The sequence below is a fragment of the Amaranthus tricolor genome, chromosome 17 (genome assembly GCF_026212465.1).
Source record: "Amaranthus tricolor cultivar Red isolate AtriRed21 chromosome 17, ASM2621246v1, whole genome shotgun sequence".
NCBI classification, from domain to species: Eukaryota; Viridiplantae; Streptophyta; class Magnoliopsida; order Caryophyllales; family Amaranthaceae; genus Amaranthus; species Amaranthus tricolor.
Window position 1 is genome coordinate 17,823,084 of NC_080063.1, and position 13,063 is coordinate 17,836,146.

A 13,063-nucleotide genomic window follows, 5' to 3' on the forward strand; every position below is an offset into this window, starting at 1 on the left:
TATACCATAGAAATGAATGGATAAAATGGAAAAAAGTATGATTGTGTTGGTTATATTAAAATAAAGAGTGAAATTATTGAAAAAAAAATGTAAAATATATATGTTGTGATTCATTAACCAATACTCAACCGAAACAAAAAAGCTCTTACTTTGGATTCAATTTTAACTCTAATCTTAGTCTTTGTTGAATGACACGTCATCACATTTTAATCTATGTTGTGCGACAGCGGAAGCAAAGATCGAAAACAATAATGAAACAATAAAGATTCAAACAAACAATAAAGAAAACCACACCGAGAAATTAACGTGGTTCACTATCAACGTGATAGCTACATCCACCGGCACCGAGAATAAACCTTTCACTATAAACCGGGAGATTACAAGATGAACACGAGAAACTACAACAATGGCTCTCCAAGCTTTTTCTCTCTTAGTTTTCCTCACTTTGTATTTTTTTTTTTTTTGCATCATATCTCTAATTCTAATTACATGGGGCCTTTATATAGTATACCTCATAATAAAAAGAAATTAGGGTTAAGAAAATACAAAAGAAACCGTCAAAAACTAAGAGTAACCGGCCAAAAACGTGCCAAGAAACCGTCATTACGCGAGCCGTGTAAAACTACGCAAGCCGCGAAATGAAGACAAAACGCACTCCGCGCCCCGCGAAGCTCCCTCTGTTCGAGTCACTATATTTTAACAATCTATCTATCTATACAATATACTAATGAAGAAATGATTAGGACACGTGTCGACCTTACAATATAAATTTTTCCACTCTTTTTATGTATTATTAGGCAAATATTTTTTTAGCATATCATGTAATATCTTTATCATTAGATTTGTTTAAAAAATTAGTAACAAAAGATTTTAATACTATATCTTATTTACTAATTTTTACCATATACAATCAATTAAGCTATGTAGTATCTTTTGATTACAATGGATAATTATCAGATAACATATTAATTAGTTATGTAAAAAAATTTATTTTCATTAAAATATTTTTGTAATAAATTAGGAAAAGAAACTAATTTTGAAAATAGTTTTTTTATAGATAATCATATACACTACTTGCATGGCTATATTAAATATATATATATATATATATATATATATATATATAAATTAAATATATTATACATTAATTATTTAAGTAAATAATAAGAAAAAGATGTTGGTGAAATAAATTTCAAATGATAATTCTATCACCTATGTTTGACAAAGTTATAAAACATAAATAAATAAATTAGGTTATAAGTTGATTATTATATTGTAAAATAATACTCCCTCCGTTTCTGAATGAAGTTCCCACAAGGAATGTTTACGGGAATTAAGAAACATAAAATCTTTTATATAATAGACATATTATTTTATTAAATAATAAATTTAATGGATGAAAAGTGAAGACCATAAACATTTAAAAAAAACATAAAATAAAAGTTAGTGGAAAAAATATGGGGACCAATACTGTAAAACCCCACCAATTTCGAATATAAAAACAAAAATAATAATAAAATATATATAAATAATCAATAAAAATAATAATTATAAAAATAAAAAAAAAAATAATAATAATAATAATCGATAAATATAGAAATATATATATTGAAAGTATTTTTTCGATGAATAGTTTTATTTGAATGGCACGATTTTGCATGAGTGACGTATAACGCACGTATAAAATTTAAAATTTGAAATTTAAAAATTAAAATAAAAAAATTTTAAAAAATATAAAATAAATCCACTTACCTTATTTGAGTGAACGGTTATGGCTTTTAAAGGGGGGAGTAATTGTCATTTATATGACAAAATTATTGCCCTAATTAAAAATGTCCATACTTAAAACCCTTAACCTATCATTAGAGAGTTATTTATAAGAATGAAAAATATGATTGGTTCATTCTTAGTCTTAGGTTGTAGTTTATTTTAATTATATATATATATATATATATATATATATATATATATATATATATATATATATATATATAACAAACGTGGTTTATATTTATTAAAAAAAAGTGTGTTATTTATAAAAATAAAAAAAATTGTTTCATTTTTATTAAGAAAAAAAATATATAAATCTATGCAATTATATTTTTTGAATAACTATGGTCTTAAAATAAATGGACATGTGGATCTAGAAGTTTAATGTTGAAATTTTGATTTCTTATGTGTTATTTTTAGAGAAAAATGTATATGAATATAAACAAAATGAATATATTGTTATCCTTTAAGATTCGTGGAAATTATTTACGTGTGGTTCAAAAAAAAATCAAGGATACTTCTAATATATATATATATATATATATATATATATATATATATATATATATATATTATATATATATATATATATATATATATATATATATATTAGATCTAGAAATCGGAAACTTGGATAATTGGATGAGTATAATAAAATAAAAATTTTGGTTTTATTAAGATGTTATTTTAGATCTTGTAAGTATTTGTTTTATTTGATAACTTGGAGTTCAAAATATTGAGATTTTGTGTCGTAATAATTTTTCGTTAATTGGAAAATAATTTGAATAAATATAAGATAAAATAGTAGATTTTATAAAAATTCAATCCTGGACAGATATATTCTGTCTCGGTTTGCGTGTCGTGGTCCCGTGAGTTCGTTGTATAAATTTTGAGACGTTTTGGTGTTCGGTAAAATTAAAAATCGCGTAGACGTTTAAAATGATTAAAAATAGTAAATGACATTTAATAATCATGAAATTTGGAACCCAAGGTAATTGGTACCTTCCGGACACAACAATGAAGTCATTTTTTGATTTGCACATCAGAATATGCCGAAACTGATCGGTTTTGCTGCTGTCCGCTTTTGCAATAATTATTTAATTAAATATTTACTTCTATAATCACTTGGATGTTGATTTGAAATACGCTCTAATGCGTATTTTTCTTTGGGTGTTGTTTGTTGTTAGGACCTCAGTTCGTGAGGGATCATTAAAGTGTTTCCTTGATTTATGAGGTCGTGTTTGCTTGCTTATTTGGAAAAGGTACGTGCACGCTGAGGTTAATTATGCATGTTACTTTGGATATCACCTTTATGTGATTTATGTTGTTGGATCATGTTCGTTACTAAGGGATAAATTCACATAAGGACTTAGACCCCCGAATAAAAAATTAATAGTAATGGAAACTCCTTTTAAGGAAAAATTGGTTTGGAATACTCATGGGGTTATAAAAAGGATACTTCTAATGAGGAGGATTGGAAATAGGTATCCAATAGGGTAATTTAGTCCCAATCTTTGGGGCCCTAATAAGGGCCACCATGGGGGTATGCATACTCTTAAACTTGGCGACCTATTAAGATATCGGACAACGTCTTGGTCGGTAGTTGCTTTGGGATTAGCTCTCCCTTGTGTATTCTACCAAACTTATTATTGGAGCAAGAGATTGGTGAATTGGAGATGAGTTATGGTACTCAATGAATTAAACAGGAAATGATAAATTATATTATTAAAGCCTTTGTATGCTAGGTGGATTGTGATGTAAATTGTTGTGTGTTTGTTATGCATATTGGATATCTGCCTCTGAAGTGTACCGTGTTATGAATACCTGCGATGATGTTGTATTTTACAACTAGCAGATTGCTTGCAAGCTGGGGCATGGGGAGTGAGGATTCACCTTAACATTTGAAACCTTGTGCAATTATCTTATTAGGTTTCGAAAGTTTAGAAGTTTAGTTTTGTTTTCGAAGGACTTTATTATGGTTTTGGTTTTTTTTTTTTTTTTTTTTTTAGGCCTAATGAGGTTCTCGAGTTGTATGAGAATTTCATTCTAAACTTTCTTTTATTTATTCACTTCCTTAGTTTGATTACCGTAGTCTCTACCATCAGAATGAAACTCGTTTAGGGTGGAACGAATCCTTTGACTTTTGTGTTTAAACTTTCTTAAATGGTTTGGATGTCACTTGGAGAACTATGACTTTATGTAAAATTTTCTACTTGACTTTATCCGGGCCATTACAAATAATAATAAAACATATCTTTATAAAAATTAGTGGAAATTATATAGGGACCATAAAGAATATAAAAGTGTTAAAATGAAGTTAATGGACGATATGGGTGGAAGTATTATTAAAATATTAAATCAAAATGAATAAGGCTATTTTTGTTTAAAATTCGTGACATAAACAAAAAGATTATTTATGGGAACAACAAATGGAATACCCCAATATGACAAATGGTGAAACTTCTTTAAAGACTAGAGGGAGTATATTTTTTGGGCTGAAAACTTATTTAAAGGTTTTACAAAGACATTAAACATTTAAATTATTATTTATATTATTTTTTTATGTGTTGAAATTTTCTATTATTTTTATGTAATTACTTATTATCTATATTTTTTAGTGCATCATTTTATGATTATGTTTTATATATATTAGTGATATATATCTCAATCTAATAGTATTACTTTTACAGCTTTTAAAACAAATCAATTTATAATTTCAATATGATTTAGGAGTCAAATAATAACTTAATTACTTATATAAAATATGTAATTTTTTATTTAAATAATTCATAAACCGTGCTTGACATGAGATATCTATCTAGTTACTCTACTGATTTCATATTTATTTTTGGTTGGATATTATGTCATTTGATAGTAATATTGCAAGCGTACGGCGTAATTTCGTAGCATAGTGTCTAGTGCGCCGACAGGTACAGGTGAAATCACAGTGAGTAGAGATGAGTCAATGGTTTTGTAACATTTCTAAATTTCAGACCCCTATATAAAACCACAACAGCAAGAGAGGAGAGGAGATTCAAGTGTTATATTAATCAAATTTAAATAAATAAAATAATAACAATGAAAAAAAAACTAAACTAAGGTTTCATTGCCTTTCAATGACACTTCATGGTCGAAATAGTTCATCACTAGTTCCTCAATCATCAAATTCAACATAAATTGTAGTTCGAGTGCAACGTTTGAATTTAGAAAAAGACTATTTTTTAAGACATAGAAATTTTGAAACCACACAACGAAATAATAATAATAATACAAAGAGGTCTCATGGCCTCACACCAAAAACTTATACAATTACAAAAGTCTAATAAGAGCTACAAATTAATCCAATTTTATATCAAATGCTACAATGGCAAACATTTCTCTAGTATAATGTAAAAGAAACTCAAATAAAAATATTTGGTAAAATTAATTATTTATGTATATTAAAAAAATAGAAAAAACCCCAAAACTAATTAAAAAACATTATTTAAAAACAAAATTATTTATCAAATACACTCTAAATCTACATTATTTAACCATTCATGATTCAACGAAGTTAAAAGGTTGTCTCTAACTTGTCAACTTTACCCTAACTTTTTTCCCCAAATTCTCAAAACTCCCATTCCCGCTCAAATGGGAATTACCAAACAGTTATTATCCCAAAACGACACCGTCGCAAAAACATCAATTAGTGGCCAATATTTGGCGGGATTAATTTCATTTCCCGCCATTTCTCCACTTCCACCATAAATACCCAGTACCCACCATGGCAGAAAAAGGGTTTTCAGTTTTTCTCCATAGCCAAACCTACTTTTACTCTACCCCCGATTCATCCGCCATTTTCGTCCATTACCAAAATATTTGAAGCAATAAAAGCAAAGATGTTTGAACTAAGGTTGGTGCAAGGAAGCTTGTTGAAGAAATTGATAGATGCCATTAAAGACCTTGTTAATGACGCCAATTTCGACTGTTCTTCCTCCGGATTCTCTCTTCAAGCAATGGATTCAAGCCATGTTGCTCTCGTTTCGCTACTTCTTCGCTCTGAGGGATTTGAGCATTTTCGTTGCGATCGTACTTTTTCCATGGGTATGAGCATTGCTAATTTGGCTAAATTGCTGAAATGTGCTTCCAATGATGATATTATCACTATCAAGGCTGATGATGGCACTGATTCCGTAACGTTCATGTTCGAAAGCCCCAGTATGTATTAATAATTAAGTTTTTTATCTTGATTTTAATTTTTGTTGAGTTTTGTTGTTTATTGCATTCCCTGCTAGCATAACAATTTTGTTTACTTATCGTAATGTTTGAAGAGTAGTTGATATTGCTTTTAGGGTTTTTATTTTCAATTCCAGATCTAAACTTGTTGAATTTCTGATAGTGAACTTCAATGGCAAGTGAATGAATTATAGGGTTCATGCTTTTGGAGTTATAAATAACATTGAAAAAACATGCTTTTCTTTCTCAAATTGGTGTTTATCTATTATCTAATATAATCAACATTGATTAATAATCATATTGTTTGGGATGAAGATCAAGACAAAATATCTGATATCGAGATGAAACTGATGGACATCGATAGTGATCACCTTGGGATCCCAGATGCTGAATATGATGCAATCGTTCGAATGCCAGGATTGGAGTTCGCGAATATATGTTCAAGTCTTTCCTCAATTGGTGATACTGGTGAGATGATTAATTGATTGCATAACTCTGCATTCAACTAATGGTCATTTTGACGGTTCTTTACTAGGCTTTATGATTATATTTGTGTTTTTATTGGAGTGGAAAATGCAACAGCAAGTCAGCAATTAATAAGCTTGCATTCTCTGATCTTTGCAGTTACTATCTCCGTGTCAAAACAAGGTGTGACTTTCTCTGCCAAAGGTGACATTGGATCAGGAAACATTACTTGTAAACAAACTTCATCAGAGAAGGTCTGTACTCTATCCCTTTCGTTCGGCAATCCTTCCAAATGTGATTGTTCTGAACCTAAACTTGTAGAGTTCCATCTAGAGCAGTATCACTTGGTTTGTCTTGCATATATGGGACTCTTAATGTTTGTTTGACAATATTGATTTTGGCAGCCAGAGGAGTCCACCATTATTGAGATGAAGGAGCCAATTATGCTGACCTTTGCCCTAAAGTATATGACTACCTTCACCAAAGCAACTTCTCTGTCTTCCCAAGTGACCATCAGCTTATCATCTGATATGCCTGTTGTAGTGGAATATAAGATTGCTGAAATAGGGTATATAAGGTACTACTTGGCTCCCAAGATTGAAGAAGAGGAGTATGAGACAAACCCTCAGCCTGAAAGCAGGCCTACAACACATGTGCCTGCAGAAAACCATGCAAACAACGAGCCGGCAACAAAGGAACAAACTGAGGAGCAAACCCAGCCTCAAGAAGCTGTGCCTCTGCTGGCTATAGCGGGTACAAAGCAAGAAAATGGAGCTAACGATGAAGACGAAGATGAAGTTGCTGGGGAATCCCAGGTTAAGATGGAAACCGAAGGAGCAGATGTGAAGCCTAAAGTGGAAGAAAACCCTGTAAAGGCTAAACTGCTGGATCATATGGACCATGACTTGAAGATGGAAACAGGTTCTGAAGTAGAGACAAAGCCAACAGCAGATACTACACAACCAAAAGCTGAAGTTGAAGTTATGGAACTTGAGTAGTCTCTTTTAGCTTAAATTGTCCAATATTATCAATTTCAGGTATCATGAAGCATGTTTATAGTGGTTTTAGATTAGAGTTGGACTGCACTGTTGGCCTTGTTGGGTAGATTTCAGGATCATTTTGGCATTTTGATTATTCTTGATCCTGAAATCGTTTTGTTGTATATCGGGAAATTGGGCAATTTGAATTAGGGGTTTTCTTCCATAAATGATTGGTAGTCACACACCTTTTTTATGTGAGCATTTTAAGAGAAGTGCAACTATCGAAAAGAATCAAAAATCGGATAAAACCAAAATCTAATATACCAAGTTACTAACAATTTGTTTGGTAGGTAGTAATAAACGGTGATAATAGAATGAAAGTTAGTGTAATTTTAGTTGAAATTATCTTGGCCACCTTAATGGTTATGCTTGTTCAACTTTAATTATTTTATTTTCTTCTAAAAATTTATTGAATACATTAGCATTGAGAGAGAGAGAGAGAGGTGGTATTAGGTGGTAATGAAAATTTATAAATAAAATTTTTTTGTGATCAAAGTTTCATTAGCATAGAAATAGAATTAAACTTTTGATGAAATTTTATACTACAAATTATTCTCATTACTACTATTTAATATCACTAACCATAAGTTTATTTTAAGAAAGAGTAAAAGAAACAGTGATGGAATAATGTTAATATATGACAATCTTTCATTAATTACCCAATTTTTAACTGTTATCAAGGATAGACCGTATAATGCAATTTTACAACTTTTTTGCTAAAAGAATACAAAATGTTCCCCCCAAGCAAAAATCAAATAACCCCTAATTAAGATGAATAATAAACAGTAGTTTTAAAATCATATGTGATGTTGCGTGTACAAGTAAAACCTATCCCCATTCCCCAAGCTTACAGGGGAAAATCCAAGTTACAAATTGCAGAATCTGTGTACTCCGACTTCAAGTGTATCGTTAACTCTTTGCAGTTTGCATCATGGTAAGTCGAAAATCCTCCTCACGGGTAGGAAAAATATAGAAATATAAGCTGGTTACATAAGTTATCTTAATTCATTCATTTGCTTCGTTTCTTGGCTTCACTGTAGAGGACGACTCCAATGACTGTGAGCGAATAACCAAGCATCCCCGTAATTGAGACGGGGTTTTTAAAGATCAAAATTGAAATCACAACAGCAACCGCACCCTTTGCGTTTCCAAGGACCTGGGCGTTAAGCAACTTTATTAGTTTAGACTAGTCAACACGACAAAAATTAATTGATAGATCAAACCCATCTCATAACAAGCTAAAGCAAAAACTGGATCTTAGTTGGAATTATTCAAAGACGATCAACCATTTTACAAATATCAATAATCAGCTTATTACAATTCATAATTGGTAAGCTGGTCATGTATACGAAGCACTTCCATCTAGTATACAACAAATTTTCTTTTCCATGAAATATCAGAGATTTTTTTTTGCTTCTTCACCCATTTGCAACTAATTACAACATTTAGCAGAAGCAAATCTCTCATTTTAACAGCTCATAGAGCATTAAACTAATGCATGCCTACAGAACATAAAAACTGCACAATGAAACATGCCACATCTGTACCACCATAACGAAAATACTCTAGACTGGGATCAATGTCAGTTCCAATTATTAAAGGGAGGTTTTCTCAAAATATATATATACATTGTGAAATAGTCACGGCCTCATGGGCTTTTATATTTAAGTATTGTAGGACGGCGGCAAATAGAATCACATTATGTTATCAACATATTTAAACGTACAACATTCTATCAAGCAAATGTAACATAGTTCATTTGCATACCTGGAGAGTCAAAGCACTGGTGTGTTTGGTGACCAGGAAGTTGGTCAAATTCACCAAGTATGCCAGCGAAGAATTGAAGATCAATAACCAGACTATATTGACATCTTCCCTTGCAAGTGCCAGAGTAATACCAACTACATTTTCTTCCATGAAAAGTGTTGCAGGAAGAAGGAATACAACAGCTATAGGAGCCATGTAAAGGAGGAGATTCATAGAATTAAGCTTCTCCCTGAGCGAACATTTAAGTCCTAGTTAGTCTCCCATAATCCCATCAATAGAAAATCAAATACATAAGGAGAACAAATGAGCAACACATCAACTACATACTTCAAATGATGTAAGAATTCTATAAGCAAATGTAAAAAGAAATGATCATTACCCTTCGGAGGACAGCAAAATACCCTGAACCACAGATTTAAGAGCCCTAGCAGCCGTTGCACCCACACACATTATAAACCCGAAAAGATGAAAACTCGGCTCACCCTACAATTGTAAACGAGCACAAAAAATTCATCAGCACTCAGCAGCAAAAGCACAACTAGACTTAGCTAAATCACCAACTCAAGTTTCAAAGCAACAACAGCTAAACGCCAACTAAATTAGCTACTTCAGTAATAAACCAAAGTTAGTGCCACCTTTGAGCTTCAGGACAAGTATAGTCTGGTATAAAAAGATCTTTCTCCTCAGATTTTATCCACACCTAAGGCATAAGATCCTAACTTCAAAATTACTCCAATCTAACAAATTCACTGAGAACTTTCAGAACTAAAATGCAAAACAATCTAATAATCGACCCAATCCTTACCCAATAAACAGATTTAGCAGCAGTACCTGAATTTCACACCATAAAGCCACAAAAATTTCATTTAAAAATGAAAGCTAATAACAAGTAAATCAATAGGGGTGTTTGGCAATTGATCGTTGGCCAGTTCAGTTGGTTGGTTTGACCGGCTAAACTACTAAAGCACCAAGTAATTCATCTTTAACATACAGGCATACATTGAAACCCCAAATCCTCTAAAAACTTGAACACACAAACATTAAAGCCCAATTCTTTTTTAATAAATCAAACAACTCATAATAGACACAAAAATCCCATTTGTTAGCGGTTTCCCTTTAACACACATACAATAAAACCAAACTTTAGCAGACACAAACATTAAAAATCCAATTCTAAGTAAAAAGGTTTGATTATTACCCCACTAGCAATAACAACACCGGTAACAACCGGAATAAGTGTCACATAAGTAAGCCAAGCTTCTCTCTTAAACGTCATTAGATAAGCAAAAACAGCTGTGAAAAAAGGCGTAGTAGCTCCAATTGCTTGATTAAATGAAACAGGGAGATATCTCAATGAAATATTTCCACTAACAACAGAAGCACAAAAAATCAAACTTAAAGCTGAGATCTTCAAGAATTGAACCCCAGATCGGATTGTTTGCATAGGTACCATCTTCATCCAAACTACTGCAATGTAACTTAGCAATGAGCAAGCTGTCATATGACACATAGTAAGAAAAATCGGGTATTTGAATCCATAATTCGATAATAAATACTTGTTTAACAGTAAAACCCCAATGTTTGATGAATACCACGCTGTTACTAACCCTATAGTGAAGAATCTACTCGTGGATTTCATTTTAATTGTAGTTTTTCGCCCTAATTATGGAGAAAGGGGGTCAATTAGGGCGAAATCGAATGAGGAGCAAATTGAAAAAATTAGAACCCTAGATCTGACATTTTATAGGATGATAAATTGATAAGGGGAATTATAGAGGGTTGAGGTGTGCTTTGGGGAGGATTTAGGATTCTTTCGATGTTGTAATAATGGAGATGCAAAAGGAAACAATTATGGATTTTGATAATGGAGGAATTTGTGAAGAAAAGGATTCTTGAGTCTTCTAAAATGGCGGATGGGTCGTCGGTCGCTTAGTGAGAGTTAATAAATAGACTTGTACTCTAAATTAACGTAATGTTTGAAGTACTAATTTGCTATGGAATATGAATAATAATAAATAATAATAAATAATATTCCCTCCTATTTGGCTTATGTGTCCCATTTCTATTTTTGGTATGGGTTTTTCACTTTTATGCCCTTAGTAGTTTTATCCTATTTTCAATTATACCCTCCATTACTCATACTAATTTTCCTCCCTTACATTAAAAACTCATAATACCACTCTCTTTCCTACCCTTAGGGTCCCACTTTTGACTTTCCTTAAAATCCGTGAAAAGTCAAATGGGACTCCTAAGGTGAATAGGAGGGAGTATGTGATTATCCGGACCAAAATAATATGAAGATTTGTTATATGAGATGGTTTTATATTGGATACTCTTTATATATCGGTTAGATAGCATATTTCATAATCTCATATATATTATGAAAATATAGCTTCTTGTTTAATATTATATCATCGAGAGATAGTCTCTTATCAGAATAGCTCTAATATTGTTAGTAATTATAATGTCATAAATAATCGAGTTTTATTTTAGTTGAAGTATGTATCACTTTTCTTTAAATAAACTTGAATTTGTATTTGCTGCTCTCCTCCCAAGCCTCTCCTTAATACGTAATTAAGGTATATTAGTATCGAATATACATTTTAAAATTGCAGTTAATAGTTTAATGATATTTCAATCAATTTAATTTAATATTTGTTTTTTTATGTGTGTTTACAGTGCATTTTTTATTGGTATACATTTTCTTTTATTATTTTTTTAAAATTACTACTACTATTAAGAAATGGATCAAATTAAACTATAGAAGTATGTACCTAGAGTATATTTATTTATTATTATTATTATTAGATTGATATGGTGATGGAAATTTTCAAATAGGTTAGCATTATAATTTATAATCGCAAAATTGAAAATTCTATAATAGACATCTACCAAAAACAATTTGACTAGGTCTACAATTTTTGAATCTTGTTAACCATGTCAATATAGGTCTAATTTTAAGCATTAAAAAACAATTAATTACTAATACAATTCATTCTCTAAAGTAATTAGCTTATCATAATTTACTACTTCAAAAGTGTTAATTACGCTTATACATTTTAATATGAAAAGAATTAATAGAAAAAGGAAAAACCCAAATTAAGCGATAAATTTATTTCTTTGTTAAAATAAATTTTAAAAATAATAAATGTAATAAGACTTCTCGCAAAATCACTTCAAAATAATAATGACTAATCATATTTAAATACCATATTATTCATATAGATTATTTAACTATTTTATTTTAAAAATAGATGTAGATACTAAATAATTCATAAAAATCAAAGTTATTATTTTATGGTGTAAATTATAAAAAACGTTTTGATTAGTAGTAATTACCATCATCATCAAATTGTAATTGCTTTTAAGTCAACGATCTTATTTAAAATTGATTTTTGTAAGGCCATAACCAACCTCTAATTACCAACATGGAATATTGAAAAATTTTGGAGTGTAATTGAATAAAGTAGCACGTCTAAAAAGCCAAGTAGTCAACTAATTAAGATTAATTTTCAAGTATATTTCCCTATTTAAGGCGTAACGGGATCTACATCCATGTGGATTTACAACTAATTATTTTGCCTTTAGTGAAATGTTACCTTATTGTTTATCTAATTCATGTGAATGGAGATGAACATACACTCAAACTTCACAAATTCTTGTCAGTTTCTAATTATGTCGGTCTATTATATATTTTTTAAAATATTATAAGTAGGTATTAATAATAATGTAAATAAACATTGAAAATATTTAAAGTAGGCATTAAGAATACGAAAAGTAAGCATTAAGGATAATATAAATAGATA

General features: G+C 30.5%; 2 protein-coding genes across 2 annotated transcripts; one reads left to right on the top strand and one right to left on the bottom strand.

Annotated features, from left to right (window-relative positions):
- The first annotated feature begins 5,534 nt into the window (after positions 1-5,534).
- LOC130803530 (proliferating cell nuclear antigen-like) lies at positions 5,535-7,657 on the top strand. The gene is made up of 4 exons (XM_057667682.1): positions 5,535-5,967; positions 6,301-6,453; positions 6,610-6,704; positions 6,855-7,657. The coding sequence occupies exons 1-4, from the start codon at positions 5,649-5,651 to the stop codon at positions 7,446-7,448; spliced, it is 1,161 nt and encodes a 386-aa protein (XP_057523665.1). The 5' UTR covers positions 5,535-5,648; the 3' UTR covers positions 7,449-7,657.
- A 455-nt stretch (positions 7,658-8,112) lies between these two features.
- On the bottom strand, positions 8,113-11,233 carry LOC130803531 (probable sugar phosphate/phosphate translocator At3g11320). The gene is made up of 4 exons (XM_057667683.1): positions 10,456-11,233; positions 9,637-9,740; positions 9,258-9,486; positions 8,113-8,646 (listed from the first exon to the last, which is right to left on the bottom strand). Exons 1-4 carry the CDS (start codon positions 10,894-10,896, stop codon positions 8,500-8,502), a joined length of 921 nt encoding a protein of 306 aa, XP_057523666.1. The 5' UTR covers positions 10,897-11,233; the 3' UTR covers positions 8,113-8,499.
- Positions 11,234-13,063: the final 1,830 nt, after the last annotated feature.